This window comes from Carassius auratus, chromosome 16 (assembly GCF_003368295.1).
Source record: "Carassius auratus strain Wakin chromosome 16, ASM336829v1, whole genome shotgun sequence".
Lineage (NCBI taxonomy): Eukaryota > Metazoa > Chordata > Actinopteri > Cypriniformes > Cyprinidae > Carassius > Carassius auratus.
In genome coordinates, this window is record NC_039258.1 from 127,652 (window position 1) to 153,556 (window position 25,905).

At 37.2% G+C, this 25,905-nt stretch overlaps 1 protein-coding gene and 1 pseudogene across 3 annotated transcripts; both read left to right on the top strand.

Annotated features, from left to right (window-relative positions):
- The first annotated feature begins 2,909 nt into the window (after positions 1-2,909).
- On the top strand, positions 2,910-4,041 carry LOC113115655 (leukocyte elastase inhibitor-like; annotated as a pseudogene).
- Positions 4,042-4,821: 780 nt separating this feature from the next.
- LOC113115653 (leukocyte elastase inhibitor-like) lies at positions 4,822-22,645 on the top strand. 3 transcript variants are annotated; one of them, XM_026283185.1, is made up of 8 exons: positions 4,837-7,829; positions 8,805-8,981; positions 9,554-9,667; positions 9,810-9,965; positions 10,066-10,183; positions 10,321-10,463; positions 10,547-10,714; positions 11,805-13,239. In XM_026283185.1, the coding sequence occupies exons 1-8, from the start codon at positions 7,764-7,766 to the stop codon at positions 12,207-12,209; spliced, it is 1,347 nt and encodes a 448-aa protein (XP_026138970.1). In that variant the 5' UTR covers positions 4,837-7,763; the 3' UTR covers positions 12,210-13,239. The 3 variants fall into 3 exon arrangements, with proteins under 3 accessions (XP_026138971.1, XP_026138970.1, XP_026138973.1); XM_026283186.1 differs by lacking the exons at positions 8,805-8,981; positions 9,554-9,667; positions 9,810-9,965; ... (2 more) ...; positions 10,547-10,714; positions 11,805-13,239 and adding exons at positions 19,970-20,146; positions 20,797-20,964; positions 21,065-21,182; ... (1 more) ...; positions 21,583-21,750; positions 22,050-22,645 and having other exon boundaries at positions 4,822-7,829; XM_026283188.1 differs by lacking the exons at positions 4,837-7,829; positions 8,805-8,981; positions 9,554-9,667; ... (3 more) ...; positions 10,547-10,714; positions 11,805-13,239 and adding exons at positions 14,167-14,339; positions 19,970-20,146; positions 20,797-20,964; ... (2 more) ...; positions 21,583-21,750; positions 22,050-22,645.
- Positions 22,646-25,905: the final 3,260 nt, after the last annotated feature.

Consider the following 25,905-nt stretch of genomic DNA (forward strand, 5'->3'; position numbering starts at 1 on the left):
TCTAAATCCACGTTTTGAACGAATTTAGTGAACCATTTGGCACGTTGAACCATTGGTTTGCTTTGAAGTGGCGCTGCACAGACCGATCGGTGTATGGCATCAAAGTACCGCGAGAGCGATTCAAAAGCGCTAGGAGACGTCTGCTCTCTAAACTCTTGTGGTACTTTGATTTCACACACCGATCGGTCTGATGGTGATGGCCCGCTTCAAGTCGAATGATTCAATGAACCGATCATTAAGAACCATATACTTCACTCCTGAATAAATCAGCCATTTCAAAGAATCAAACGAATGAATAAATGACCTGATGACTTAATCATTAAGACATTACCAACACCTACTGGCAGTTTTGGTTTATTATTTAGTAAATTAATAATTACATATTTTCATAGTAATAATAATAAAATTAAGAAAATAAATTATTAGAGTTATACCAAAATCCAGTTTAAGTCATAGTGCCACCAGCTGGGAGCAGGAAGACTGGCACATATAAATAACGTTGATATATTCCACTTATATTTAAGACTTTAAGTCCATATCTCTCGCCGTCCACCTTTTTACTAAAAAGCAGCTTTTTTTTGTCTGTTTTTGTCGGTAATGACTCAGCCTTCTAATATAGTTGTACAAAATATCAATATTATTAAAATTAGAACGTCTAATTAAATTATTGTACCTGATCATATATAATATATATTACACCAAATTTGTCTACACACATTTTAGACGAGAAAAAAATCTTCCCAAAAAAGAAGACAGAGATAGAAAGAGTGAAGGGAGGCTGCTAAAGACAGTTCAACATTGCAAACATGAATACAAAGCTCCAGCAAGCCAGCAGAAAAAAAAAACATCATATAGAATATTCAGCAGTTTGTCACACTTTAATTCTTGTAATTAAGTATATTTCCCATTATTATCACTTGTCTTGATACTAGTAGTAATCTATAACACATCATACTTTATTAAAACCATATTAATAGTAGGCCTATAAATAGTTGAAATATAGCATAAATGTTCTAAATCAATTGTTTATTAGTATATAATATAGATTTATGCTGTAAAATATTAAATTAAATGTCTAATACTTATGAGGAGAGTGGGGTAAGATTAGCCAATATTATACTATTATAGAACTTAAACTGATAGTAATCAAATGAGCCCACAGACATGTTATTTCTGACAGGGCACCACATTTGGTAAGACAAACTAAAGACAAAAAAAAAAAAAACATAATATTATCTGTCAGAAACAAAATCAATGCAATCAAAACTGTTGCATATTAGTGCTGACATCTGTATAACAAGTATGTTACGTCTATGCTATTTCATTGGCTACGGCCATGGTGCCTTCCATTCCCCCAATGTGTTTCTCCTTTTCACAGTCTGGCAGAAATGATGGGCGGTTCTGGATGGGGGGGGTGGGGGGGTGTTCAGCAAACATAAGACTTCCTTCATCACCCTCTTTCTTCCCCTAACACCGAGGTGAACACATGATAAATTCTTACTACTTCTGCCACCACCAGGTGCTGTAATTAACACAAAAAATGTGTACAAAATAATAGAACTATACCTGACTCTTACATTCCGGCTGCTAATTATTACAGTTAATACACAGTAATAGCTACACATGCACAATTAATTAAAGTCCATAAAATGGTGATCCAATGTTCTTTAAGAAATGGATTCACATGAGAAATGTAAGATTATATTCATTAACCCTCATAATCATTTTGACCTGAAGAGGATTTTCTTTTTTTTTCCAAAAATGACTAAACGTACTAAGTTTACTCTCACAGGGTATAAAGGGATCATGTGCATTCCAGCTGGTTATCACAGAATAAAGCCAGACAGGCTTATAAGTTACTGTAGGCCTTTATTTTGCAATAACAACCAGCTGAATGTACATTATCTCACATATAACATAAACACCCAAATAACAAAACAAAATAATGTGGAGTCGGTCGACAGGGATTTGCCACTCTACTCGCCGCAATATGAGGAGCTCTTGGAGGAGGTTACTCGAGTGGTGGCCAAGTTAAGCATTGATTGGCCCGCCGAAAGACAAACGAACCGCAGCGAAGCAAGCTTAATGAACGCTTCCTGCGCGCAAGTCAGCCACCTCCCAGCCGGGGCCTTCCATTCTTTCCCGACCTGCATGAAGAGATCGCCAGCTCGTGGAAACGCCCATTCTCGGCTCGCCTCTACATCCCCTCATCTGATTATTATGGAAATGTCATGGGGATGGGAGAGCACGGTTATAGAGCGATGCCCCGGGTGGAACAGACGCTCGTGAGCTATCTTTCCCCCAGCGCGGCATCGTCTCTGAAGGCCCCGGCATTGCCCTCAAAGCCACTCAGAACAACATCGGCTTTGGTGGGCAAAGGGTACGCGGTTGCAGGTCAGGCTAGTGCATGTCAATTTCACCATTCAAATAATTATGGCAACAAAAGATATTAATTTAAGATTACACCGTTTTAAAATCTTTTTATTTAGTTTTTTTATTTATCTTACAATCCATTACAGTTTACAGTTTGCGTTTAAACAAGAGAGAGCAAGTCTGCAATACTAGGATGACATTATTAAATATTTGTACAAAGATCCTATTATAGTTCTATTATTAAAGTTTTGAATTAATGTTTTATTTATTTATTTATTTATTTATTTATTTATTTATTTATTTATTTTGGTTAAAGTTTTAGTAATTTTGTTGTGTTTTTGGCAACCTTCTAAAAATAAAAATATGATTAAGGGTTATAAAAATGTTGTTTCAGTTAATTTCATTTTAAGTAATGAAACCCTTTTTAATGGTTTTGTCTTTAATTTTAGTTAATGGTAATAAAATGAAACACTAAATAATTAATTAATAAAAATTGATGGTTATTTATAAAGATTTACTTTTTTATGTAGTTCTTGAGTTGCTCTATTCTCTTTGGAGGATAATGAAAATTCTAGATGTCTTGTACAGTGCCATGTTTTGAATTTAATGTGAATTGATAATCTAGGGAAGATCAAGGACATGATTCCACAGAGATCCGTCAATGCGATGATGAGGTCTTGGTGAACGCCATCTACTTCAAGGGAAACTGGTAGTTTCCTCTGGCCTTCATCCCAGAGATGGACATTTCAAGTTGAACAATGTAAGATTTCATGCTCTTGTTCCTTTAAAGAATATTTTACATTGGAGTTCTGAAATGTTTCCATTGATACTTGGCAGACTCAAACTAAACCAGTGAAGATGATGCAACAGAAGGCAGAGTTTCCTCTGGCCTTCATCCCAGAGATGGACAGTCAGGTTCTGGAGCTGCCGTATGTTGGGAAAAATCTCAGTCTGTTGATCATCCTTCCTAACGAGATTCAAGATGAAACCACTGGCCTTCAGAAGGTGAGACAGCACAGATTCTGCGGCCATTTTGCAGCAAAGTCAAAAAAATTAATCTTGGGTTCCCTAAAGAACCTTTCAATGATCAGTTCTTAAAAGAACCATTCTTTCTTAGTGTGAAGAACATTTAATAATCTAAGGAAACTTGGAATGAAAAGATTACATTAATGTTAAAGGTTCTTCACTGAACCATCAATGAAAATATCCAGAGTGTATATGTCTTGTTGTTTCATTATTTGTTATACATTACAGAGTTATTTGCATTCATGTTGATTTGAGTCATAACATTTGTATGTCTTATCCAGCTTGAAAAGGCACTGAGCTACGAGAAGCTGATGGAGTGGACGAGACCTGAAGTCATGTATAAAACAGAAGTGAAAGTATCTCTGCCCAGATTCAAGATGGAGGAAACCTATGACATGAAGAGTCTTCTGATCAGCATGGGAATGGAGGATGTGTTTGACGGGAAGAAGGTGAATCTTTCAGGCATGTCACCCAACAATGATCTGGTGGTTTCGAAGGTGATTCATAAAGCCTTTGTTGAAGTGAACGAGGAAGGAATCGAAGCAGCTGGAGCCACCAGATCATCCGTTCCTCTTCTTCATCCGACACAATCCAACCAAGAGCATTCTGTTTTACGGACGCTTCTTGAAACCTGCTGCTTGAGACCCTTGCAGCTGGTTTAGTTGGTGATCTGGTCAGAATGAGTAGAGGAGACTCTGAATGACTACTACTAATTTACATTTTTTATAGTTAATAGTTAAACAAAATGTTTACATTCTAACTACATACATTTTAAAGTACTCCACAGTGCACATCATAAATGTTATGACTCTTGGTGTATTTATAACTGAAAATATTAAATGAATTACCGTTGTTCTGGTCTCACCTATTGATGATTATTCAGTAACTGTGGGTTTGCACAAGTAATTTTTTTTATGTTCATCTAATCTCATTTTGTAAGTGATTACAAAAGTGGATTGTTTGACTACTCAAAAAAGAATATAGGACAATATAACTAAATTCACTTCTTTCCTATATTTCACATACATAAACAAAGATCTGTCTCTGAACCTCTCCTTTCTCCTTTCAAAGTTGATCTAGATTCCAAGTGCTGTTACTCTTAAAACAGTAAAACTGCATCTCTATATTCATCCTACTCTGTATATTCATCAAACTCTATCATTCAGCTGAACTCCTAACATACTCCACACATGTGTCATACGTGTGTCCTTGAAAGCGCAAAGTATTCTGGCTTATTTCTTGAACTCAGTGGTATGGTATCAATGCTATGACCTATTTCAGATGCAGCTGATAACAGCAGTTATTCAAAATTATTGCTTGGAAGAGTTCAGTCGCTGAATATTTGTAGGGACATGTCGTAGCATCCCTACTAAATTCTGTGTCCTTGTAATAATGAACTGGCCATGACTTAAAGTAATCAATGCTAGAATTGTGTGAGCGCATAAGCAGCCTGCGTTCTGCCCAAATTTAAAATGTCAGAAAACTATGACATGGCACAGTTTCCATGTAAAAGTTGCCTTTTACCCTCAGAAGGCGATTATTTCAGGCATATCGTCCCAGGAATGACCTGGTGCTGTGATTCAAGGTGATTCATTAAGCCTTTTTTTGTCCAGGCAGTGTATTCAATTGGCTACATGTTGGTACAATCTAGAATAGAAACTATTTTTGTTAAATATTTGTGAGTGGCAGAAGAATGTGAAACAATAACTGCAGGTAACGTTTCTTGTAACTGCTGATCAGTCCTGCACAATGGCTTTTAGCCCATTCCTCGGTACAGAACCACTTCAGCTCTGTGATGTTGGTGGGTTCCTCCTATGAACTGCTTGCTTTAGGTCCTTCCACTAAATTTAAATTGGATTAAGGTCTGGAATTTGACTTAATCAAAAATTATCTTTCTTTGGTAGAACGACTTGTGTGCTTGGGGTCTTTGTCTTGCTGCATGACCCACTTTCTCTTGAGATTCAGTTCTCGGACATATGTCCAAAATTTTCCTTTATAATTTGCTGGTATAATTCAGAATTCATTGTTCCATCAATGATAGCAAGCTGTCCTGGACCAGATGCAACAAAACAGGCCAAAACCATGGAACTATACCATCACGTTTCACCGATGGGATACACTTCTTATACTGGGTTTCTTTCTTCAAACATAACAATGCTCATTTAAACCAAAACATTCAATTTTGGTCTCATCTGTCCTCAAAACATTTCTCCAGTATTCCTCTGGCTTGTCCACATGGTCTTTAGCAAACTGCAGACAGGCAGCAATGTTCTTTTGGGGGAGCAGTGGGTTTCTCCTTGCGACTCTGCCATGGACACCATGCTTGTTCGGTGTTCTCATGATGGTGGGCTCATAAACATTAACATTAGCCAATGTGAGAAAGTCCTTTGCTTAGAAGTTAGCCTGCAGTCCTTTGAAACCTAGGAGACTTTTCCACGTCTTGCTTTTTGAGTGTTCTTTGTTGGTGGAGCACTCCTAGGGAATTATTTTGGTCTTGAATTGTTCTCCATTTATACACAATCTGTCTCACTGTGGATTGGTGGAGTCCAAACTCTTTAGAGATGGCTTTGAACCTTTTTAGCCTGATGAGCATCACCAACTCTTTTTCTGAGGTCCTCAGAGAACTTATTTGTTTGTGCCATGATACACTTCCACAAACATGGCCAAACTTTGATAGATCCCTGTTCTTTAAATTAAAACAGGGCACATACTGACACCTGATATTCATCTCACTGATTAAAAACACCTCTGAACAGATGGACAATTATTTCACCTTCAAATTAACAGCTAATCCTAGAGATGCGCATACTTTTGCTGCTCATAGATATGTTATATTGTATCTTTGTCAACTTTCAGAACTCCGATGATTTTTGGGTTATATTTATATACAAATATAGACTATTCTAAACAGTTCACAAACTTATAAGCAGTACTATATATATCCACATACGACAGCCCACTTACTTGAAATGTGTTAGTCAAATGTGTGGGAAGAAACCTAAAATATTTTGCAAGAACATCTCGTGGTTTGCAGACTAATAAACTGGAATTTGTTAACTTTCAATAAAAAAAAACACACACACACACGCACAGTCACACCCAGAATAACTCACAGTTCTGACTTCATAACCTTCTTTTTAAAGAAAGTAAGTTACTATTCACATGAATCACATCAGCCTGACTGTCCGATGTTGTGGATAAGGCGCAGAAATGATCCTTGATGTCATGGTTTATTCTTTTTTTATTATTTTTATGAATTATTGTATAACAATTTCAGGAACAGTAATATTCCAATTCAAATTGTGCACTCCAGTTAAAAATACTGTCTTAATTGCTTGATCTCCCCTGAACATGATGGGAAATGACCTTATATCGGCACAGATTAACCCTCATTGAATTACAACATTTAACTTTAAACCTGCTGTCATGTATTTTGGAGTTGTCCCTTTCCAGCTTGATTTAGGTCAGATTTCTCTTTATCCGCTGTGCTTTGAACATGGTTTTGTAAACCAATGACATACCTTAAGGAATGTTATTTCTTTCAGTTAGTTATCTTATCTGCTTCTTCTTTTAGTATATACTATAGTATTTAATATAGTGTATAGGCTATAAATGCAAATATGGGGGAAACAAGCATTTGTTTGTGGTTTGAAGTCTGAAAAATCATAAAGTAGTAGCCGATTTAGAATTTTCTCTGAACATTCGAATTGCAAAGATTATGGCAATGTTACTTTTGAATGTTCTCCAAATGTTCAGAAACCACTAGTGACATTTCAAACTAAAATGTTTCAGAAACATTTTTTTTTTTACATTAAGACCAGATAATTTTGAAAGCACATTCTGGTTCCTCGTAAAGCGTTTGTTCAATAACTTCGAGAGAACCTTGGTGAAACATTCTGAGAACATTTATTAGCGGAGAAGGGAAGTCAGTGTAGGTTTTTGCTGATGCACATCACTGATCTACTGTAAGATGTTGAAACATTCACCCGAACAACACTTTTCCACCCCTCCCCTCGACTCCAGCCGCCCACCTTCCCCTCCACATTCCTTTAGTTTGACAGGAAGGCTAGATTTGGTTTAGAGGCTGGGTTTTGGGGCGAGGTAACATGTATCAGGATTTTAATATCCCGTCAATTCATCCCCCGCGCTTTTTCGATCAAGTGTGTTTGCATCGAGGTTATCAAGAGCCGGTGTGATTAAAACTCAAAGAGACAGGCTGTGCAGGACCTGATTTATTTGGACCCAGAATATAAAGCGAGATGCACATCCTGGAGCACTAAACAATCCTGCAGTCTGTGATTCTTTAATTCGTACTCTCGCGCAGAAACTCGAACCAGGAAATTGACAGAAAGCTTCCAAGAAACATGAAGACATTAAACCTACGATTGCGACAATATATGGTTTATTTGTGTTTTTCATATCATCTCCAGGTAATAAATAATGCAGTGCTCAATGAAATATCATTTATTATAGTATAGAAACAATTCTGCCTTATGTGATAAAACAAGTGTTTGTAGTAGATATAAACATTAACAAATTATTATTGATTATTGTCCAGCAGTTATATAATTTCTAAGCCATTTAAAGCTAGAAATTAGAGAAAAATAATGTTGCCTCTACCAGTCAAAAGTGTTTGATCAGTAATTAATTTTTTTTTAAGTCTCTTCTGTTCTCTAAGTCTGCATTTATTTTGATCCAAAGTACAGCAAAACAAATATGAAATATTGAAATATTTTTAGTATTTGGAAAAACTGAGGTTTTTTTTCCAGGTATCTTTGATAAATAGAAAGTTCAGAAGAACAACTTTTATCTGAAATAAAAATATTTTGTAACATTATACATGTCTTTATCATCACTTTTGATAAATGTAAAGCATCCTTGTTAAATTTATTTTCCAAAAAAATAAAAATATAATGACTCCAAGCTTTTGAATGGTATAGTATTAAGTGACAAAAGCTTTTTTATTTCACATAAATTTTCAAATAGAAAGCAGTTATTTTAAATAGTAAAAATATTTCACATTATTAATATTTTTGTAGTACTTTGGATCAAATAAATGCAGGCTTGGTGAGCAGAAGAGACTTCTTCATAAAATGTAAAAATTCTTATTGTTCAAAAACTGTTGACTGGTATATATATTACAGAAATGTTGTACTTTAATGTAACTTTTAAATAGTTTATAGTCTAACAGAAATAACAAATCAGTAAATTTTATATCTGTGTGTAAATGCTCCAACTACAGAACTATTGTTCTGATATTAGAAATCTGATGTCGTATGAGACAAAGCATCCATGTTTCTTTGACAAACATGTAATGTTGTTCACATTGGAAATGAAACCTACTTTTTTAGAATTGTCACTTTATTTGTTATGCTGATAATGCATCTCTCTTCTTTCTTGCTCAGCTTGTGAAAATGGAGCAGTTGTCTGCAGCAAACACACAGTTCTGTCTAAACCTGTTCAAGAAGATCAGTGAAGGAGACGCATCAGGAAATGTGTTCTACTCTCCGATCAGCATCTCCTCGGCTCTGGCCATGGTGTCGCTCGGAGCAAAAGAAAACACAGCGGAGCAGATGTTTAAGGTGATCTCACACAATCTGAATTTCTGATCCTACTTTAACTGAGAGAGAGTGAAGTGAAAGTGAATAGAGACAGAGAGAAAACAAGATCAGGAAGTGACGCAAGCTTTTTGCACAAAAGATTTTTAAAGGAACAGCTCACCCAGAAATGATTATTATATACTTGTCCTCACTGTTGCAGCTTGTGCTTTATATTCCAAATATACACTATATTTCCAATCTGCAGTTATAGTTTAATGTTCAGTGGACATTATTTGTTAAACATCAACTTGTAAGCAGAACATACTGTATGTAAAAATGAGAGCACAGTCAGTTTTTTGTCAGTTTTGTCAGAAATGTCATTATTTGTAGTGCATTTTTAAATTTCTAATTCTCGTTATGTTATATTAAAATGAAATTTCAGATTAAATCTTTTTATCGACTTGATTTCTTTTAATTAGCACAGGTTTGGTATTTCTTTTTGGAAATGATTGATCGTAGTGCTCATTAATATTATGCACCTTATTTTTTGAGTGAACATGTTAAAAGAAATATACAAAACCTGAATTTAATTCTACCATACTAAAACGGTCTAGGTCCTGAGTTTTACCAATCCTCCCAAACCTGACGCAGTGACTCCAGCATCTCATCAACAAGCTCAACATGGTCAACATGGACCATCCATTACACAACAAACCCAGACGTTTGAGGTACCTCCTGAACCTTATATTTATTATGAGTATTTATGTGAAACACTAACCTCATGACTTGCAATAACAACTGTATTTGCTGTAGTCATGCATATAGTCTTTGGGTCCGTCTGATTAAATTAGATATTGTTGATGCAAACAGAAATGTCCTCCTCAGCCAGATGCTGGACAAAAGACTGAGGATCAAATTCATTCCAGCTTCAACAAGCTCATGAGTGAACTGAAGAGACCAGGAGCCCCGTCTGTGTTGAGTCTCGCCAACCGTCTCTACGGAGAGCAATCATACCAGTTTGTGGAGGTAAGGCTCAATTACAACAATTAATTTAAGGTTTGCTCGTGGTGTTAAAGAATAAGGTTCTGGAAATGATTGCTAATTTAAATGATTTGCTATGTTACAGAAATTCCTTAATGATGCAAAAAGATACTATGAAGCTGGACTGGAGGAGGTGGACTTCAAGAAGAAACCAGACGCTACACGTGTCGACATCAACAAATGGGTGGAGAAAAACACTCAAGGTGAAGACCAGCATGAAATTAATCTGAATTTAAAGTGACTCTACACTGTTAAAGACAAAGATATTTCACACATTTATTTGTAGAGCATTAGGTTTCAAAAGAATCTTTGATATACTATTATAATATTTTATTTTCAGGGAAGATCAAGGACTTGCTTCCACAGGGATCCATCGATGCGATGACGAGACTGGTCTTGGTGAACGCCATCTACTTCAAGGGGAACTGGATGGAGAAATTCCCAAAAAAAGCCACGAGAGACGGACAGTTCAAGCTGAACAAGGTGAGATTTCATCTTCTTGTTTAATTAAAATATTTAAAATGAAAGCGGAAGAGTTTTGATGTGTTTGCATTGATGCTCGGCAGACTCAAACTAAACCAGTGAAGATGATGCAACAGAAGGCAGAGTTTCCTCTGGCCTTCATCCCAGAGATGGACAGTCAGGTTCTGGAGCTGTCGTATGTTGGGAAGAATCTCAGTATGTTGATCATCCTTCCTAACGAGATTCAAGGTGAAACCACTGGCCTTCAGAAGGTGAGACAGCAGAGATTATACTTCATTCAGCATACACTGACTTTATTGAAAATAAAGGTCCCAAAAGGGGGTTTTCACAGTTAAGTCATAAAAAATCTATTTTTGGTTTCCCAAAGAACCTTTCAGTGTGCAGTTCTTAAAATAACAATTTTTCTTAATGTGAAGAACACCTAAACAACCATTTCCCGCTGTAATAGGGTTGTGTTGATAGACGATAGTGTTGTGTTCCAACGATAGTCAGAGATATTGACGATTGCAGATGTCTCTGTCGATAGTCAAGATGATATTAGGCTCATTCTCCTTTTAATGAATTAAATTATAATAATTATTATTATTATGGGGCGCACGGTCCGGAGCGCTTTATGGCTGATCCGTCAGTTCAATTGAACTTCACTCCAAATATATGAACTTACCTGTTTTGAATACTTTACATTTAATGTGTTCGTTTGTCTCCAATATTAGTGTTAAACTGTTGGGACTTTAAATTAAATCCACTATTGATTTTCACCGTTGACTGATTTGCAGAACATTTAGACTGATAACGTCTGTGCTCAGATGCCGCAAATTTCTCACAGGAAGCACAATATGATATGAGTTTTGTCCGACTATATATGAAATAGCTGTTTTAAATAGTATTTTTATATTTAAAGTTAGTTTATCAGTATGTTTGAAAGTATTTTTTTTGATTATTGGTGATTCCATAGCCTCTCTCTGGTGTACATGCGTGGTTTAAAACACCAAATAGTTATGCTATGACAAGACAAGTGACAAGTTATGCTTACTCCACACATGCATGATAATATCGTGTATCATATATCTCACAGCCTGACAATATCAGAACTTGAAAAATGACCATATCGCCCAACACTACACTGTAAATAATCTTTTGTGGAATGGAAAGGTTCAATGGATGTTAAATGTTCTTCATGGAACCATAGATGCCAATAAAGGAACTTTATTGTATATGGATTGTTGTTTCATTATTTCTTAGTGGCAAATACATTTGCCAAGTTCTTAGTATAAATTTTGGTTTCATATGGTTTAAAAAAACAAAACCAAAAAAAACCTTTAACGTGAGTTTCTTCTGCAGCTTGAAAAGGCACTGAGCTACGAGAAGCTGATGGAGTGGACGAGACCTGAAGTCATGTATGAAACAGAAGTTGAAGTATCTCTGCCCAGATTCAAGATGGAGGAAACCTATGACATGAAGAGTCTTCTGATCAGCATGGGAATGGAGGATGTGTTTGACGGGAAGAAGGTGAATCTTTCAGGCATGTCACCCAACAATGATCTGGTGGTTTCGAAGGTGATTCATAAAGCCTTTGTTGAAGTGAACGAGGAAGGAACGGAAGCAGCTGGAGCCACCGGCGTCGGCATGACGAAAAATTGTCTGATCATCCCAAAGGTCTTTAACGCAGATCATCCGTTCCTCTTCTTCATCCGACATAATCCAACCAAGAGCATTCTGTTTTACGGACGCTTCTGCTCTCCGTGATTCAGTCCTGCTCCTTGAGACCCCTGCAGCTGGTTTAGTTGGTGATCTGGTTAGAATCAGTAGAGGAGACTCTGGACAACTGCTACTAATTGTCATCTTTACTTATAAATGCCAACAGTATCAGAACCTGTTGCAGTTTACATGAGACAAACTTACATTAAATGAATAGTAATAAACAGTTTTCAGTTTTGTGTGGTAACTGTTTTGCTTCAGTCTCAAGTGGGACCTGCATTATACTTATTTGAAATGCATTAAATACTTTGTACTGATCATTTTAGAGCAGGGATATTATCAGTAACTAAGACTAAAAGAAAACCATTTTCCTTATTGGAAATAAAATAAACAAGAACTGGTAAAATTAAATATAAAAACATATTTTTTTCAGCTAGTGCCAAGGCAACATTTCTCATTTTTGTTTAGTTAGTTAAGGTGATGTAATAAATTAGACATGAAATGACAAAAACACTAAATTACAAAAACTTTCAATTGAGCATTCAAGTTCAATTCACTAAACACACTACAACAGCTATTGCTATAATCACCCAAACCTAAGCATTTACCATTAAAATAATTAAGCAATAGATTTAGATTCAAAATATGGATGTCTTTCTCAGATGGAGAGAAGACTGTTATGGCTCTTGATGTGTTTGTAATTGAAGATATTAAATGCAGTACAGTTGTCCTGGTCTCAACCTATTAATAATAATAAGGATGTTGTGGTTTTGCACGGGTCTCTACATTTCATATATGTAATCAAATGCATCCTTTTACATTAAGAACTTGTGTTTTCCAGATTATCTGTATGTCAAAGCTATAACAAAATTAAAACCTGTTTTGTCTTAATTTTTATTAATTTAATAAAAACAGCTATTACAGGCATGGTGTAAGAAAAATCAAATAGATTCTGAGGGTTTTGCAGGAACAAGGTGACATGATGTGTGTTATAATAAATTGTGTATACACTCACTAAACAAAGAGTGACAGCTTGCTGGAGTTTATGAGCACTCTTTGCAAGCTTTCTTATTGCATTCATTATTATTAGTATTATTATTAATTTATTCTGACCAAGCACAACTTGTAAAGTTTCGGGAATGACATCTGCATATTTATGCAGGATTCACTCTCGAAGTAGCAGTGACTGACATTGTGATAACCTTAACATTAGACAGGACAAAATATGTGAAAATGTGCATTAAGACTATAGCACCCTCACTAATTTCAGAAGCACCTTCAGTTTTTATGTCAGGAACCTGGTTGTTATGCTTTTATTGCAAAACTATAGCCTATACAAAAAAATAAAGTAAAATAAATAACTACATGAAATAATTAAATAAATGCATATTTACAATATAATCACTTAATAAATATAAGTAGGCTATAAATAAAATAAATATAATAAACTACAATCAGCTTGCTTCCATTTAGTGAGATAAGCCTACTCTTCACTTGAATTAAGAAAATAAGCTAGTCTTTAGTGATAAAAGGCCACGTTCTCTGAATGAGAACAGAGACAATTCATAAAAGAACAATAATGTATATTAAAAAGCACACATCCAGTATTGTGAGAGTGAAGGAACTCCGCTTGCGAGTGGAGAGATTCATCCTGGTGCATTACATGGATCATGTAACATTATGCATGCTTGATATTTGTCATATGTCACGCTATAGAAATTGCTTTAAATAAAGTATAAAGAACAGAAGAAAGCGGCCCTAGGCAGCTGCACAAGCCAGGATCCAGATGAAGTTTGAAAGTTACTAAAAACAAGCCGATACCAAGACCAAGTCCAAACATTCTGAAACAACTATTAAACATGTTAAAATAATGTTTTTGAGAACACTATTAAAAACCAAAACCAAAAAGCTTTGAAAGAACATTCTATTCATTTGGAAGAATTTGGTAAAACGTTCTGAGAACATTCAGTGTTAGCTGAGAAGGAAAGCTAAGGTTTTCTGATCACTTATCTACTGAGAGATGCTGAATCATCCACCCTCCCCTCGACTACATTCAGCTCTAACAAGCCTTTAGTTTGACAGGAAGTCAGGATTTGTTTTAGAGGCTGGGCAACATTTATTAAAAGGACACAGAAGAGAATACATAGACACACGGGACACTTCTACTGAATACTCTAGGTAAGGCTTTTATTTCACTTCTCTTTTTTTCATTAGTTTGAAGTATTTTTATTTAATTAATAGTCTGATAGAACTAAGAAGTATCTGTGTGCGTAAATGACCCTCAAACAACTGTTCTGATGAACTGATACGTGATAAGGGCTTCTACCTATCCCTTTTCGAGCAGGTTAATTATTATGCTAGAATTAAATAATTAAATTATTTATTTATTTATTTTTGTTGTTGTTGTTGTTGTTGTTTATTTATGTGGATATTTCTTACACATTGCTGTCATTTTTATTTTTATTGTATTAATTGTTCGAAATAAAGTTTTCATTCATTCATTCATTCATTCATTCATTCATTCAAACCACTCCCTATTCACTATATAGTGCACTAAATGGGATGTCAGCCATTTTGTAGTGCTGTCCGAATTCTGAGTGAACTACTTCATTCCCTACATTCGTCCACTACTTTCTAAGCACAATGTATTATATTTCCCACAATCTAATGTGGAGTAGCATCGAGCTGGAAGCAAGAGCAGGAGCGAGCCGCGAGTTTGAATGAGAGATGCAGATTATTTCTGCTTTCTCAACTTTTTCATACATTATTTATATAAAAATATGCTATGTGTGTGTATATATATATATATATATATATATATATATATATATATATATATATCCACAGATGACATCTTGTGGTTTGCAGACTAATAAACTGGAATTCTTTAACTTCCAATGAAAACAATCTACTGTACTTGGCACAAAGCCAAAGACACAACGAGTACACAATGTTACAATCTGTGACGGTGGGGTGAATGAAGGACTGGAAACAATAGCGAGTTAGACAATTTAATGAAAGTAAATAAACAAACAGGAATAAGACAATGATGCTGGGAAGACGACAATCCAAGATGGTGGTGAGGTGGTGAGGAATCCGGATGATAACGGTGAGAAGGCAGCCGGAGAGGATGGCACAGGTACTGTGGGGAATAGAGCCGAAGGTAAGTCTTTGTGGCTGAGTGAAAGTGCGGAGAGTGGATGAGGTTCCAGGAAAACACGAACATCCAAACGCAGACAACACTGAAGCCAACAAAACGGGGAAGCGACATTTAAACAACGATCTCACAAACACAAGACCTGAGACAAGCCAATATAAAGGGAATGAGTAATGAGTGACACCTGCTGCTGATGACAATTAACAGAGACGCCCACAAACTAATCAGTGCAGACGCAAAACACACAGATTCACCACAAAGTGCAAACACCCAGAGATCACGGTTTACCAACCGTGACAGTACCCCCCCCCCCCCCCCCCCTCTAAGAACTCCTCTTGGAGTTCCCAGAAAGGCCTACCTGCTGATTGTGTTCATCAATAAGGGAGTGATTCAATATGTCCCTAGCAGGTACCCAACTCCTCTCCTCTTGACCGTAACCTTCCCAGTCCACCAGGTACTGGAATCCTCATCCCCTCCATCTCGAGTCCAGAATACGATTAACCGAATTAGTCGGTTCCCCATCTAAGAGATGCGGCGACGGGGGAACGGGAGTAGGCAGATTAATACGTGCATAAAACACGGGTTTAAATTTGGACACGTGAAAGGCGGGGTGTATCCTCCTATATGCTGGAGGTAGTTTGAGGCGGACTGTCACCGGACTAATGATCTTGGTGATAGTAAACCTCTGGACAAACGCGTGAGCGGAGGGGACCGCGACTTCAGAGTCCAAACTTGGAAAAACTGGTGGCTGGTAACCTAAACTGCACTGAAATGGAGAAAGGCCCGTGGCTGACACTGGCAACGAATTGTGGGCATACTCCACCATAGAAAGTTGTTGACTCCAGGAAGAAGGATTCTTGGAGACCAAACATCGCAACGTCCTCTCTAAATCTTGGTTGGCTCACTCAGATTGTCCGTTACTTTGGGGATGATAACCCGAAGACAAGCTAACTGATGCTCCTAGCAATTTACAAAACTCTTTCCAAAATTTGGATATGAATTGAGATCCCCTGTCAGAAACCACGTCTACTGGGAGGCCATGAAGCCGAAAGACGTGATCTAGGACAGTGACCACTGTCTCATTTGCTGTAGGTAATTTGGGCAAGGGAATGAAATGTGCCGCCTTCGAGAACCAGTTCACTATGGTCAAAACGAGCGTCATGCCATTAGAGGGCGGGAGGGCGTTAACAAAATCTAGTGCGATGTGGGACCAGGGTCTCAAAGGGACAGACAGCGGTTGAAGAAGCCCATCAGGAGGCCGGTTAGATGGCTTACCAACTAAGCAAGCCAAGACAAAATCGTGGACGTCACGAGCCATACGTGGCCACCAGAATTGTTGTTTAACCAACCCATTAGTTCTACTTATCCCTGGGTGACAGGCTACATTAGAACAATGACCCCACTGGACAACCTTGGACCTTAACTCCTCCGGCACAAATAAACGGTTTGGTGAACAACCGGACGGAGGCATTACCCCATGTAAGACCGTCTTGACCTTCGACTCGACCTCCCATACGAGTGCTGAGACCACTAACTTGTCAGGTAAAATACACTCGGGAGTCACCGGGTGGGCGGAGGGATCAAAAAGACGTGATAAAGAATCGGGCTTGACATTCTTGGAACCCAGGCGGTACGATAAAGTAAACTCAAAGCGACCGAAAAAAGTTCCCACCGAGCCTGCCTGGAATTGAGTCTTTTGGCAGTTCTAATGTACTCTAAGTTCTTGTGATAGGTCCAAACAATAAAAGGTACCCGTGGATCTTCCAGCCAGTGACGCCACTCCTCTAACGCTAATTTGACGGCCAACAACTCTCTATTGCCAATGTCATAATTACGTTCAGCAGGAGATAATCGATGAGAGAAAAAGGCGCAAGGATGTACCTTATCGTCCGAAGCAGCACGTTGGGACAACACTGCTCCTACACCCACCTCTGACGCATCGACCTCCACCACGAACTGCCATGTGGGATCAGGGGCCACAAGGATGGGAGCCGAAACGAAGCAGCTTTTGAGGTTAGTGAACGCAGCCTCAGCTGCGTCCGGCCACCTGAACGGAGTACTGGGAGAGGTCAAGGCTGTCAGAGGTGAGGCTAATTGGCTGAAATTGCAAATGAAACGCTGATAGAAATTGGCAAACCCCAGAAACGGCTGTAGGGCCTTACGGGAATCTGGAGATGGCCAATCTATCACAGCCTTAACCTTGTCAGGGTCCATCCTCGGACGAGATGCTATATCCTAGGAAGGGAACAGACTGTGCATGGAATACGCATTTCTCCGCCTTGACAAAAAGCCCATTCTCAAGTAACTTCTGGAGCACTCGTCTGACATGTTGAACGTGTTCCTGGAGAGATGAAGAAAAAAATCAGTATGTCATCCAGGTAAACATATATAAACTGATATACCATATCTCTCAACACATCATTAACGAGTGCTTGGAAAACCCCAGGCAAGTTGGAGAGCCCGAACGGCATCACCAAGTATTCAAAGTGCCCTCTGGGGGTATTAAAGGCGGTTTTCCATTCATCCCCCTTCCTGATGCGGACCAAATGAAAAGCATTACGTAAATCCAATTTTGTGAATACATATGCTCCCTGCAACCTCTCGAAAGCTGAAGACATGAGCGGTAATGGATAGGTGTTCTTTATCGTGATGAACCAGACAAGACTCATGACAACTTTCACTCCACAATGTGACTGTGTTGGAACCCCATTCCACTCGTGGATTATGTTTAGTTAACCAGGGGTGACCTAACACAATGGGAGCAACAGGGGAGTCCATGAGAAAAAAGGATATGGTTCCGCGATGAGTCCAGAAGGGCGTGATATTCGTGAGAGTGATTATTCCATCGCAGTTTCACCGGAAGGAGGGTCAATGATGTTGTTGAGGACTTCCCAGCGGAGATCCCACCCAATAGTAGCCTCAAGTTTACTACTGGGCTGGCTCTTTTACCAGGCATGAGTAGATGTTGTGTTCTGAGCCTCCACAGTATAAACATTGTCCTTGGGATCTCCTCCGTTCCCTCTCCCTCCGGGACAGCCGAGCTTTACCCACCTGCATGGGCTTGTGGACCTTGCCACCAGGTCAGAGATCACACCCCTATGGTCCACTATAACCTGCACGTTTATGGCCGCGTCTCCCTTTCGCGATATGTACGCCTGATCAATCACTGATTGATTGGGGATTGGGATGAGTGTGCCATCCACCAGGATGTAATCCCCGGCATGGCGCAGAAGGGCGTTGGTGACAGTGTGGACGCACCTCCACACCAAGGTCTTGATTAAGCCGTAGCCCTCTCCCGCGACTTCGATGAATCTCTCTGTAGCAAAAAAAAAAAAAAAAAAGGCATAGCGCTGAAAGAATTCCGCTGCATTAGCCTAGCAAGCGCAGGTCTGAGAAGGTCCAGCAGCTCCATAATGAGTTGTCATGGAAGGCAATATTTTTTTATATAGCCACGTCAGGTAAGTTTTCACGTAAGTTTTGCCGAATAAAAAAAATTGACATGGACTAAACGGCACCTGGCTCCATCTTTGATTCAATTAAGGACACGTTGGATCGCTGCCATAGTTGGTCGGTTAATGGACAACACCATGCTTACCCATTTATAGATCTTAGCCATTTAGAGCCAAATTGTTTGCCAGATTTTAATAATTAAAAGTGATTGCCAATTCGCTTTAATTACATTACGAAAAAGCCTAGGCTAATTACCACCATATTAGTTCTGATAAAGTCAACTTCATAAATAGGCCTGTATCCATTGCAAACATATTTTATTATTAGTCTTGAAATGTCCATAACATAAAATCATTTTTGTCATACCATAGTTTGACATGTACTGCACTGCGCTGATTTCTAAAGACTGCTGTACAGTAGCGTCTTGAGCTCAAACAACCCTAAGAGAGAGATTACGAATGGTCCAGACCAACCTAACGAAAGCGTGCCATAAGGTTAAGAGAGAGGTTAAGGAATAGGTTAAGAACTACTTAGCAATAAGAACGTTTTGGGGAACCGGGGCCAGATTATTTTTCATGAACATTCTGGTTACTCAGAAAACCTTTGTTCAATAACTTTGAGAGAACCTTGGTGAAACATTTTGAGAACATTCTCTATTAGCTGAGAAGGGAAGTCAGTGTTTGTTTTTGTTGACGCAAATCACTGATCTACTGTGAGATGTTGAAACATTCACCCTAACAACACTTTTCCACCCCTCCCCTCGACTCCAGCCGCCCACATCCCCTCCACATTCAGCTCTTACAAACCTTTAGTTTGATTGGAAGGCTACATCTTGTTTAGAGCTTGGGTTTTGGGACGAGACAACATTTATAAGGAAGAGAATTCATTCATCTCCAACACACGGGAAACCTCTTCACTTCTGCTGAATACTTTAAATAAAGCATTTGATTCACTTCTCTGTTTGTTTGAAGTACTTTTATATAGTTTATAGTCTAATAGAACAAATAAGTAAATTTGATATCTGTATGTGCAAATGGTACAACTATAGACTACTGAACAACTGTTCTAAAATTAGAAATCTGATGCCATATGAGACAAAGCATCCAGGTTTCTTGGACAAACATGTGATGATATGATGAAACCTTTTTAGAATTGTCACAATTTTTATGCTGATAATGCATCTCTCTTTTTTCTTGCTCAGCTTGTGAAAATGGAGTCTCTGTCTGCAGCAAACACACAGTTCTGTCTAAACCTGTTCAAGAAGATCAGTGAAGGAGACGCATCAGGAAATGTGTTCTACTCTCCGATCAGCATCTCCTCGGCTCTGGCCATGGTGTCGCTCGGAGCAAAAGAAAACACAGCGGCGCAGATGTTTAAGGTGATCTCACACAATCTGAATTTCTGATCCTACTTTAACTGAGAGAGAGTGAAGTGAAAGTGAATAGAGACAGAGAGAAAACAAGATCAGGAAGTGACGCAAGCTTTTTGCACAAAAGATTTTTAAAGGAACAGCTCACCCAGAAATGAACATTGCTTATTATTTAATCGTCCTCACTTCACTGTTGCAGCTTGTGCTTTATATTCCAAATATGCAAAATGTTCAGTGGACCCTATTTGTTAAACATTAACTTATAAGCAGAACATATGTCAAAATGATTTCATAAACAGCATCTTTATTCTGCTTATCAATGTTTGAGTGCCAGGCATTGCATGAACAAAAAAAGATGCCAGATATTTCCACTTATTTATAGGTAATGAATGGCCTGAGAGTACAAACCATCATCCATTCTTTGAAATGTCATTATATGTAGTGCATTTTAAACTTTCTAAAGGGTATTTAAGAAATTGATTCACATTATATTTTTGATTTTATCAGAATGTATTATATTTATTAAGCCTCGCAGTCATTTTGTCCCAGAGAGGATTTATTTTTCACAAAAATTCGATTAACAAACAATTTCTAAAAAGACCAGCCATTTTTGACCGAGGATACTAAGATTTGAATTCTACCATAATAAAACTGTCTAGGTCCTGAGTTTTACCAATCCTCCCAAACCTGACGCAGCGACAGAGACTGAGGACCAAATTCATTCCAGCTTCAACAAGCTCATGAGTGAAGTGAAGAAACCAGGATCCCTGTATGTGTTGAGTCTCGCTAACCGTCTCTACGGAGAGCAATCATACCAGTTTGTGGAGGTAGGACTCAATTACAACAATTAATTCAAGGTTTGCTCATGGTGTTAAAGAATAAGGTTCTGGAAATGATCGCTAATTTAAATGATTTGCTATGTTACAGAAATTCCTTAATGATGCAAAAAGATACTACGAAGCTGGACTGGAGGAGGTGGACTTCAAGAAGAAATCAGACGCTACACGTGTCGACATCAACAAATGGGTGGAGAAAAACACTCAAGGTGAAGACCAGCATGAAATCTGAATCTGAATTTAAAGTGACTCTACACTGTTAAAAACAGATTTTTCATACATTTATTTGTAGAGCATTAGGTTTCAAAAGAATCTTTGAGATACTATTATAGTATTTTATTTTCAGGGAAGATCAAGGACTTGCTTCCACAGGGATCCATCGATGCGAGGACGAGACTGGTCTTGGTGAACGCCATCTACTTAAAGGGGAACTGGATGAAGAAATTCCCAAAAGGAGCCACCAGAGATGGACAGTTCAAGCTGAACAAGGTGAGATTTCATCTTCTTGTTGATTTAATGTAATGAAATTAAATCAGAGGAGTTTGTTTAATTAAAATATTTAAAATGAAAGCGGAAGAGTTTTGATGTGTTTGCATTGATGCTCTGCAGACTCAAACTAAACCAGTGGAGATGATGAATCAAACGACAGAGTTTCCTCTGGCCTTCATCCCAGAGATGGACAGTCAGGTTCTGGAGCTGCCGTATGTTGGGAAGAATCTCAGTCTGTTGATCATCCTTCCTAACGAGATTCAAGATGAAACCACTGGCCTTCAGAAGGTGAGACAGCACAGGTTCTGCTCCCAAAAGGGATATTTTCCATCAAAGTCATAGAAGAATCATTTTCAGTGAACAGTTCTAAAAAGAACCATTCTTTCTTGGTGTGAAAAACATTTTAATCATCTAAAGAACCTTTAATCAAATTAAACGGTTCTATGATTATTAAAGATATTTCACTGAAACATCAATGCAAATAACCAGAGTGAATGTGGTTTGTTGTTTCATCAGCAAATACATGTTGAGTTCTTAGTATTCATGATGGTTTCAAAAATCATTCAAACATTTTTTGTCTCATCCAGCTTGAAAAGGCACTGAGCTACGAGAAGCTGATGGAGTGGACGAGACCTGAAGTCATGTATGAAACAGATGTGAAAGTATCTCTGCCCAGATTCAAGATGGAGGAAACCTATGACATGAAGAGTCTTCTGATCAGCATGGGAATGGAGGATGTGTTTGACGGGAAGAAGGTGAATCTTTCAGGCATGTCACCCAACAATGATCTGGTGGTTTCGAAGGTGATTCATAAAGCCTTTGTTGAAGTGAACGAGGAAGGAACCGAAGCAGCTGCGGCCACCGGCTTCACCGAGATGAAAAAGAGTGGGAGGATCCCAAAGGTCTTTAACGCAGATCATCCGTTCCTCTTCTTCATCCGTCATAATCCATCCAAGAGCATTCTGTTTTACGGACGCTTCTGCTCTCCTTGATCCAGTCCTGCTCCTTGAGACCCTTGCAGCTGGTTTAGTTGGTGATCTGGTTAGAATGAGAGAAGACTTTGGATGACTACAACCAATTCTCATCTTTTGGTATAAGAAACTTGTATATGTGCCAACAGTGTCAGAACCTATTGCAATTTAAATGTTGTGACAACGTATTTTAATTAAAGATATTAAATGCAGTACAGTTGCCCTGGTCTCATCTATTGATAATTCAGATGTTGTAGTTTTGCACGGGTCTCTGAGAAAGACTTAGATTAAATTACAGTAATAAATAGTTTTACATTTTATGTGGTAGTGGAATTGTTTTGATTCAGAATCAGGTGGGGCCTGTATTATAAATGAAATAAAATTCAATATAAAAACTTAAAACAACATTTTTATTATTATTTCAACTAGTGCCAAAGAACCATTTCTCATTTTTATTTAGTTTAAGCTTAAGTCCTAAAATAACTAAACTTAAACTAAAATTAATAAATAATAAAAAATACTAATAAAAATGACAAAAACTAAATTACTAAAACTTTAAAATTATATAAAAATAATTTAAAAGTAATTTAAAATTAATAAAAAACCCAAATGTTCATTAGACATTATAAAGATTTCAACTTTCAATTAAGCATCATAATACTACAAACTATTGCTGTAATCACCCCAAAGCTAAAGATCTACATTCATGCAAGTGTTCTCTCAAGATGAAAAAAAAATCCATACTTTAAATGTAGATCTTTTGTTGTAAATAAATGTTGTGTCGACATATTTTCAATTGAAGATATTAAATGCAGTACAGTTGTCCTGGTCTTCCACTCACACACGGCCAAGTATTGTTCTGCGAATATCCCTCTCCTAGAGATAGCTGCATACAAAAGCCTTTCCATGTTAGTTCTCTTAGTCTTGTCTTAGTTTTTAGTTTTTATAGTCTTGTTTCAGTTTTTAGTTTTCATTGTCTTTTTCTTGCCCTACCCTCCTTTTTCGTGTTTTGACCCTTTTGCTCTGGTTACTGGATTACCCCTCTTGTTTAGTCCTCTGGATATTGTTCACTCATCAAAGACCAACGCTTTCCCTTGGATTATTCTTGTGTCTTGCCCTCTATATACCTGTTTGCCAGTGTTTGACCCAGGCCTGTTATGACCACATCTCTGTCTAATAAAAGCTCGCACATGGATCCGCACGTCTCACGACTCGTCAGCCCTGTTACAGAGGCTCTATTAAAGTCAGATTATTACTGCAGTATATCCAAAATCGGGGGGGGGGGGGTGTATTTTTTGTATATATATATATATATATATATATATATATATATATGGGTCAAAGACGTTAAGATGTCCGCATCAAAGTAAATGTACAAAAATTATTTTGTGTCCATAGAAAGCACATAAAATTTAAGTAAAATATCTACTTTTAAGGTTTCAAATAAGTTTTTGGAGAATAAAATTTCAAAATTTTGTTGAAATAATGTTACATTTTCATTCAGTGTAACACAATATTTATGCAAAAATTCTAACAACATGCTTATTCTGATGTGTACATATTAAAATATCTAAAAGAATAATGGAGCGTACTAAATTTGATTGTGTTTTAAATTAATACAAAATTCTTACTGACAAATGGGCAAAAACTAGGATAGTGGCAAATGTTAAAAATGTAAAATTACAACTCATTAGTATTTGGGGTGAAAGTAATTAGTCTTTTAATATGACATAAATTGATTTTTGTTGTAAATATGACAAGCTTGTTACACTGAATGACATTTTACTGGGAGTCTTCTGTAAATCAGGGCAAAATGTATAATATTTATTTTTTGCTCAGAAAAACAAAAACAAAATTGCAATTAAATAAAACGAAAAACCTTTTGGGAGGGGACTACAAAAGTTTAAAGCAGTATTACACTGTTTTTTTATGCTTTTTTTTATATTTTTCTTCTTTGACCCATATATACATATATATATATATATATATATATATATATATATATATATATATATAATGTATATAGACCCCACTGTTACAAATTAAATCTGGTCATTTAGGCACGATGTAAGAAACTCGAATAAAACTGGTTTCTATTTAACTCTCTTTCAAAACAGAAAGAGAGAAAAAATAAATTACCACAGTAGTTAGAAAAAAATATATACACACACACACACATACACACATATATTATAAATGTGTCACAATAGTGCATGTTGTGGTGTGTTCCAAAGTTGTTATATACAGATTCAAGATTTTCTTTTTTTTTGTCACACAAAAGCTATATGACATACTGTACAACAAGCAGTGAAATGTAGGTCTGGTATACTCTTTTTAGACTGTGCAAAAAAAAAAAAATAAGAGAAAATTAAATACAAATAATTAAATATACAGAAAAATAAGAAACAATAAGATAATTTAATACAAATAATGAAATATACTCAATATATTAAACTGTTACACAGATGATGTGCAGTGAGGATGAGTTGCATAGTTAGGTAATCTTAAAAAAGTTATTGGGTAACCCTACACTACCAGAGTCTCTAAAGTGCAGTGTGTATAATGTCCATGTTTAGTAGTCTGATAGCGTGAGGGAAGAAACTCCTCTGTTTTTGCCATCAGACTGTGGAAGCATCTGCCTGACTGTAGCAGATTAAAAAGTGGGTTTTCACGGTGGGTAGAGTCTTTGAGGATCTTTACAGCCCTAGATTTACATCTCCTGGTGTGGATGTCTTACAGAGAGTGAAGATCAGTTCTGGAGATGCGCTCAGCTGAGCTGTTTCCATGAGATGCACTCAATATACTTTCTATAGCCCTGATAAAAAAAAAAAAACGTTTTCAGGATTCTAGGGGAAACCTTGAATTTTCTCAGGAGTCTCAGATGGTACAATCATTGTCTGGCTTTTTTAACTTGACCTTGAATGTGGTTAGTCCAGGTCAGGTCCTCGGAGATGTGTACACCAAGGTATTTGAAGCTGTTCACTGCTCACATAATTCTCTTTATTGCTGAGAGTGGGATGCAGGAGATGGGAGACAGCATCCTTTTACATTTGTACCATTAACGAAATGTTTGTTTTTCGTAACATTACTGAATGAATGTTGCTGAAAACCCTAATACGTAGATTTAATTTAATAAAGGGTTGGGGCAAATTGTCACATTTACAATCAAACTTAATACAATCGATTAACTAGTGTTATTTATGTGGTGTTTGATTTTATTTGTTGGCATGTTTTACTGAAAAGACATAAAGAAAGGCAACTAAAAATAGACTCAAAGATCAGCTTGAAATTTCAGATCAGAGATGTGTTTTAAAATGCGTGTCTCTCAATCTGATATGACAACCTTTTAACAAAATCCTGCTAAATTCATATATTGTGACAATTTGAAGAATACAATGTTCTAGGGGCAAGTTGTCACAGAAGGTCAGTGTGTATTTATTGAATTGTATCTGTTTTTAATAGGTAGTATAAC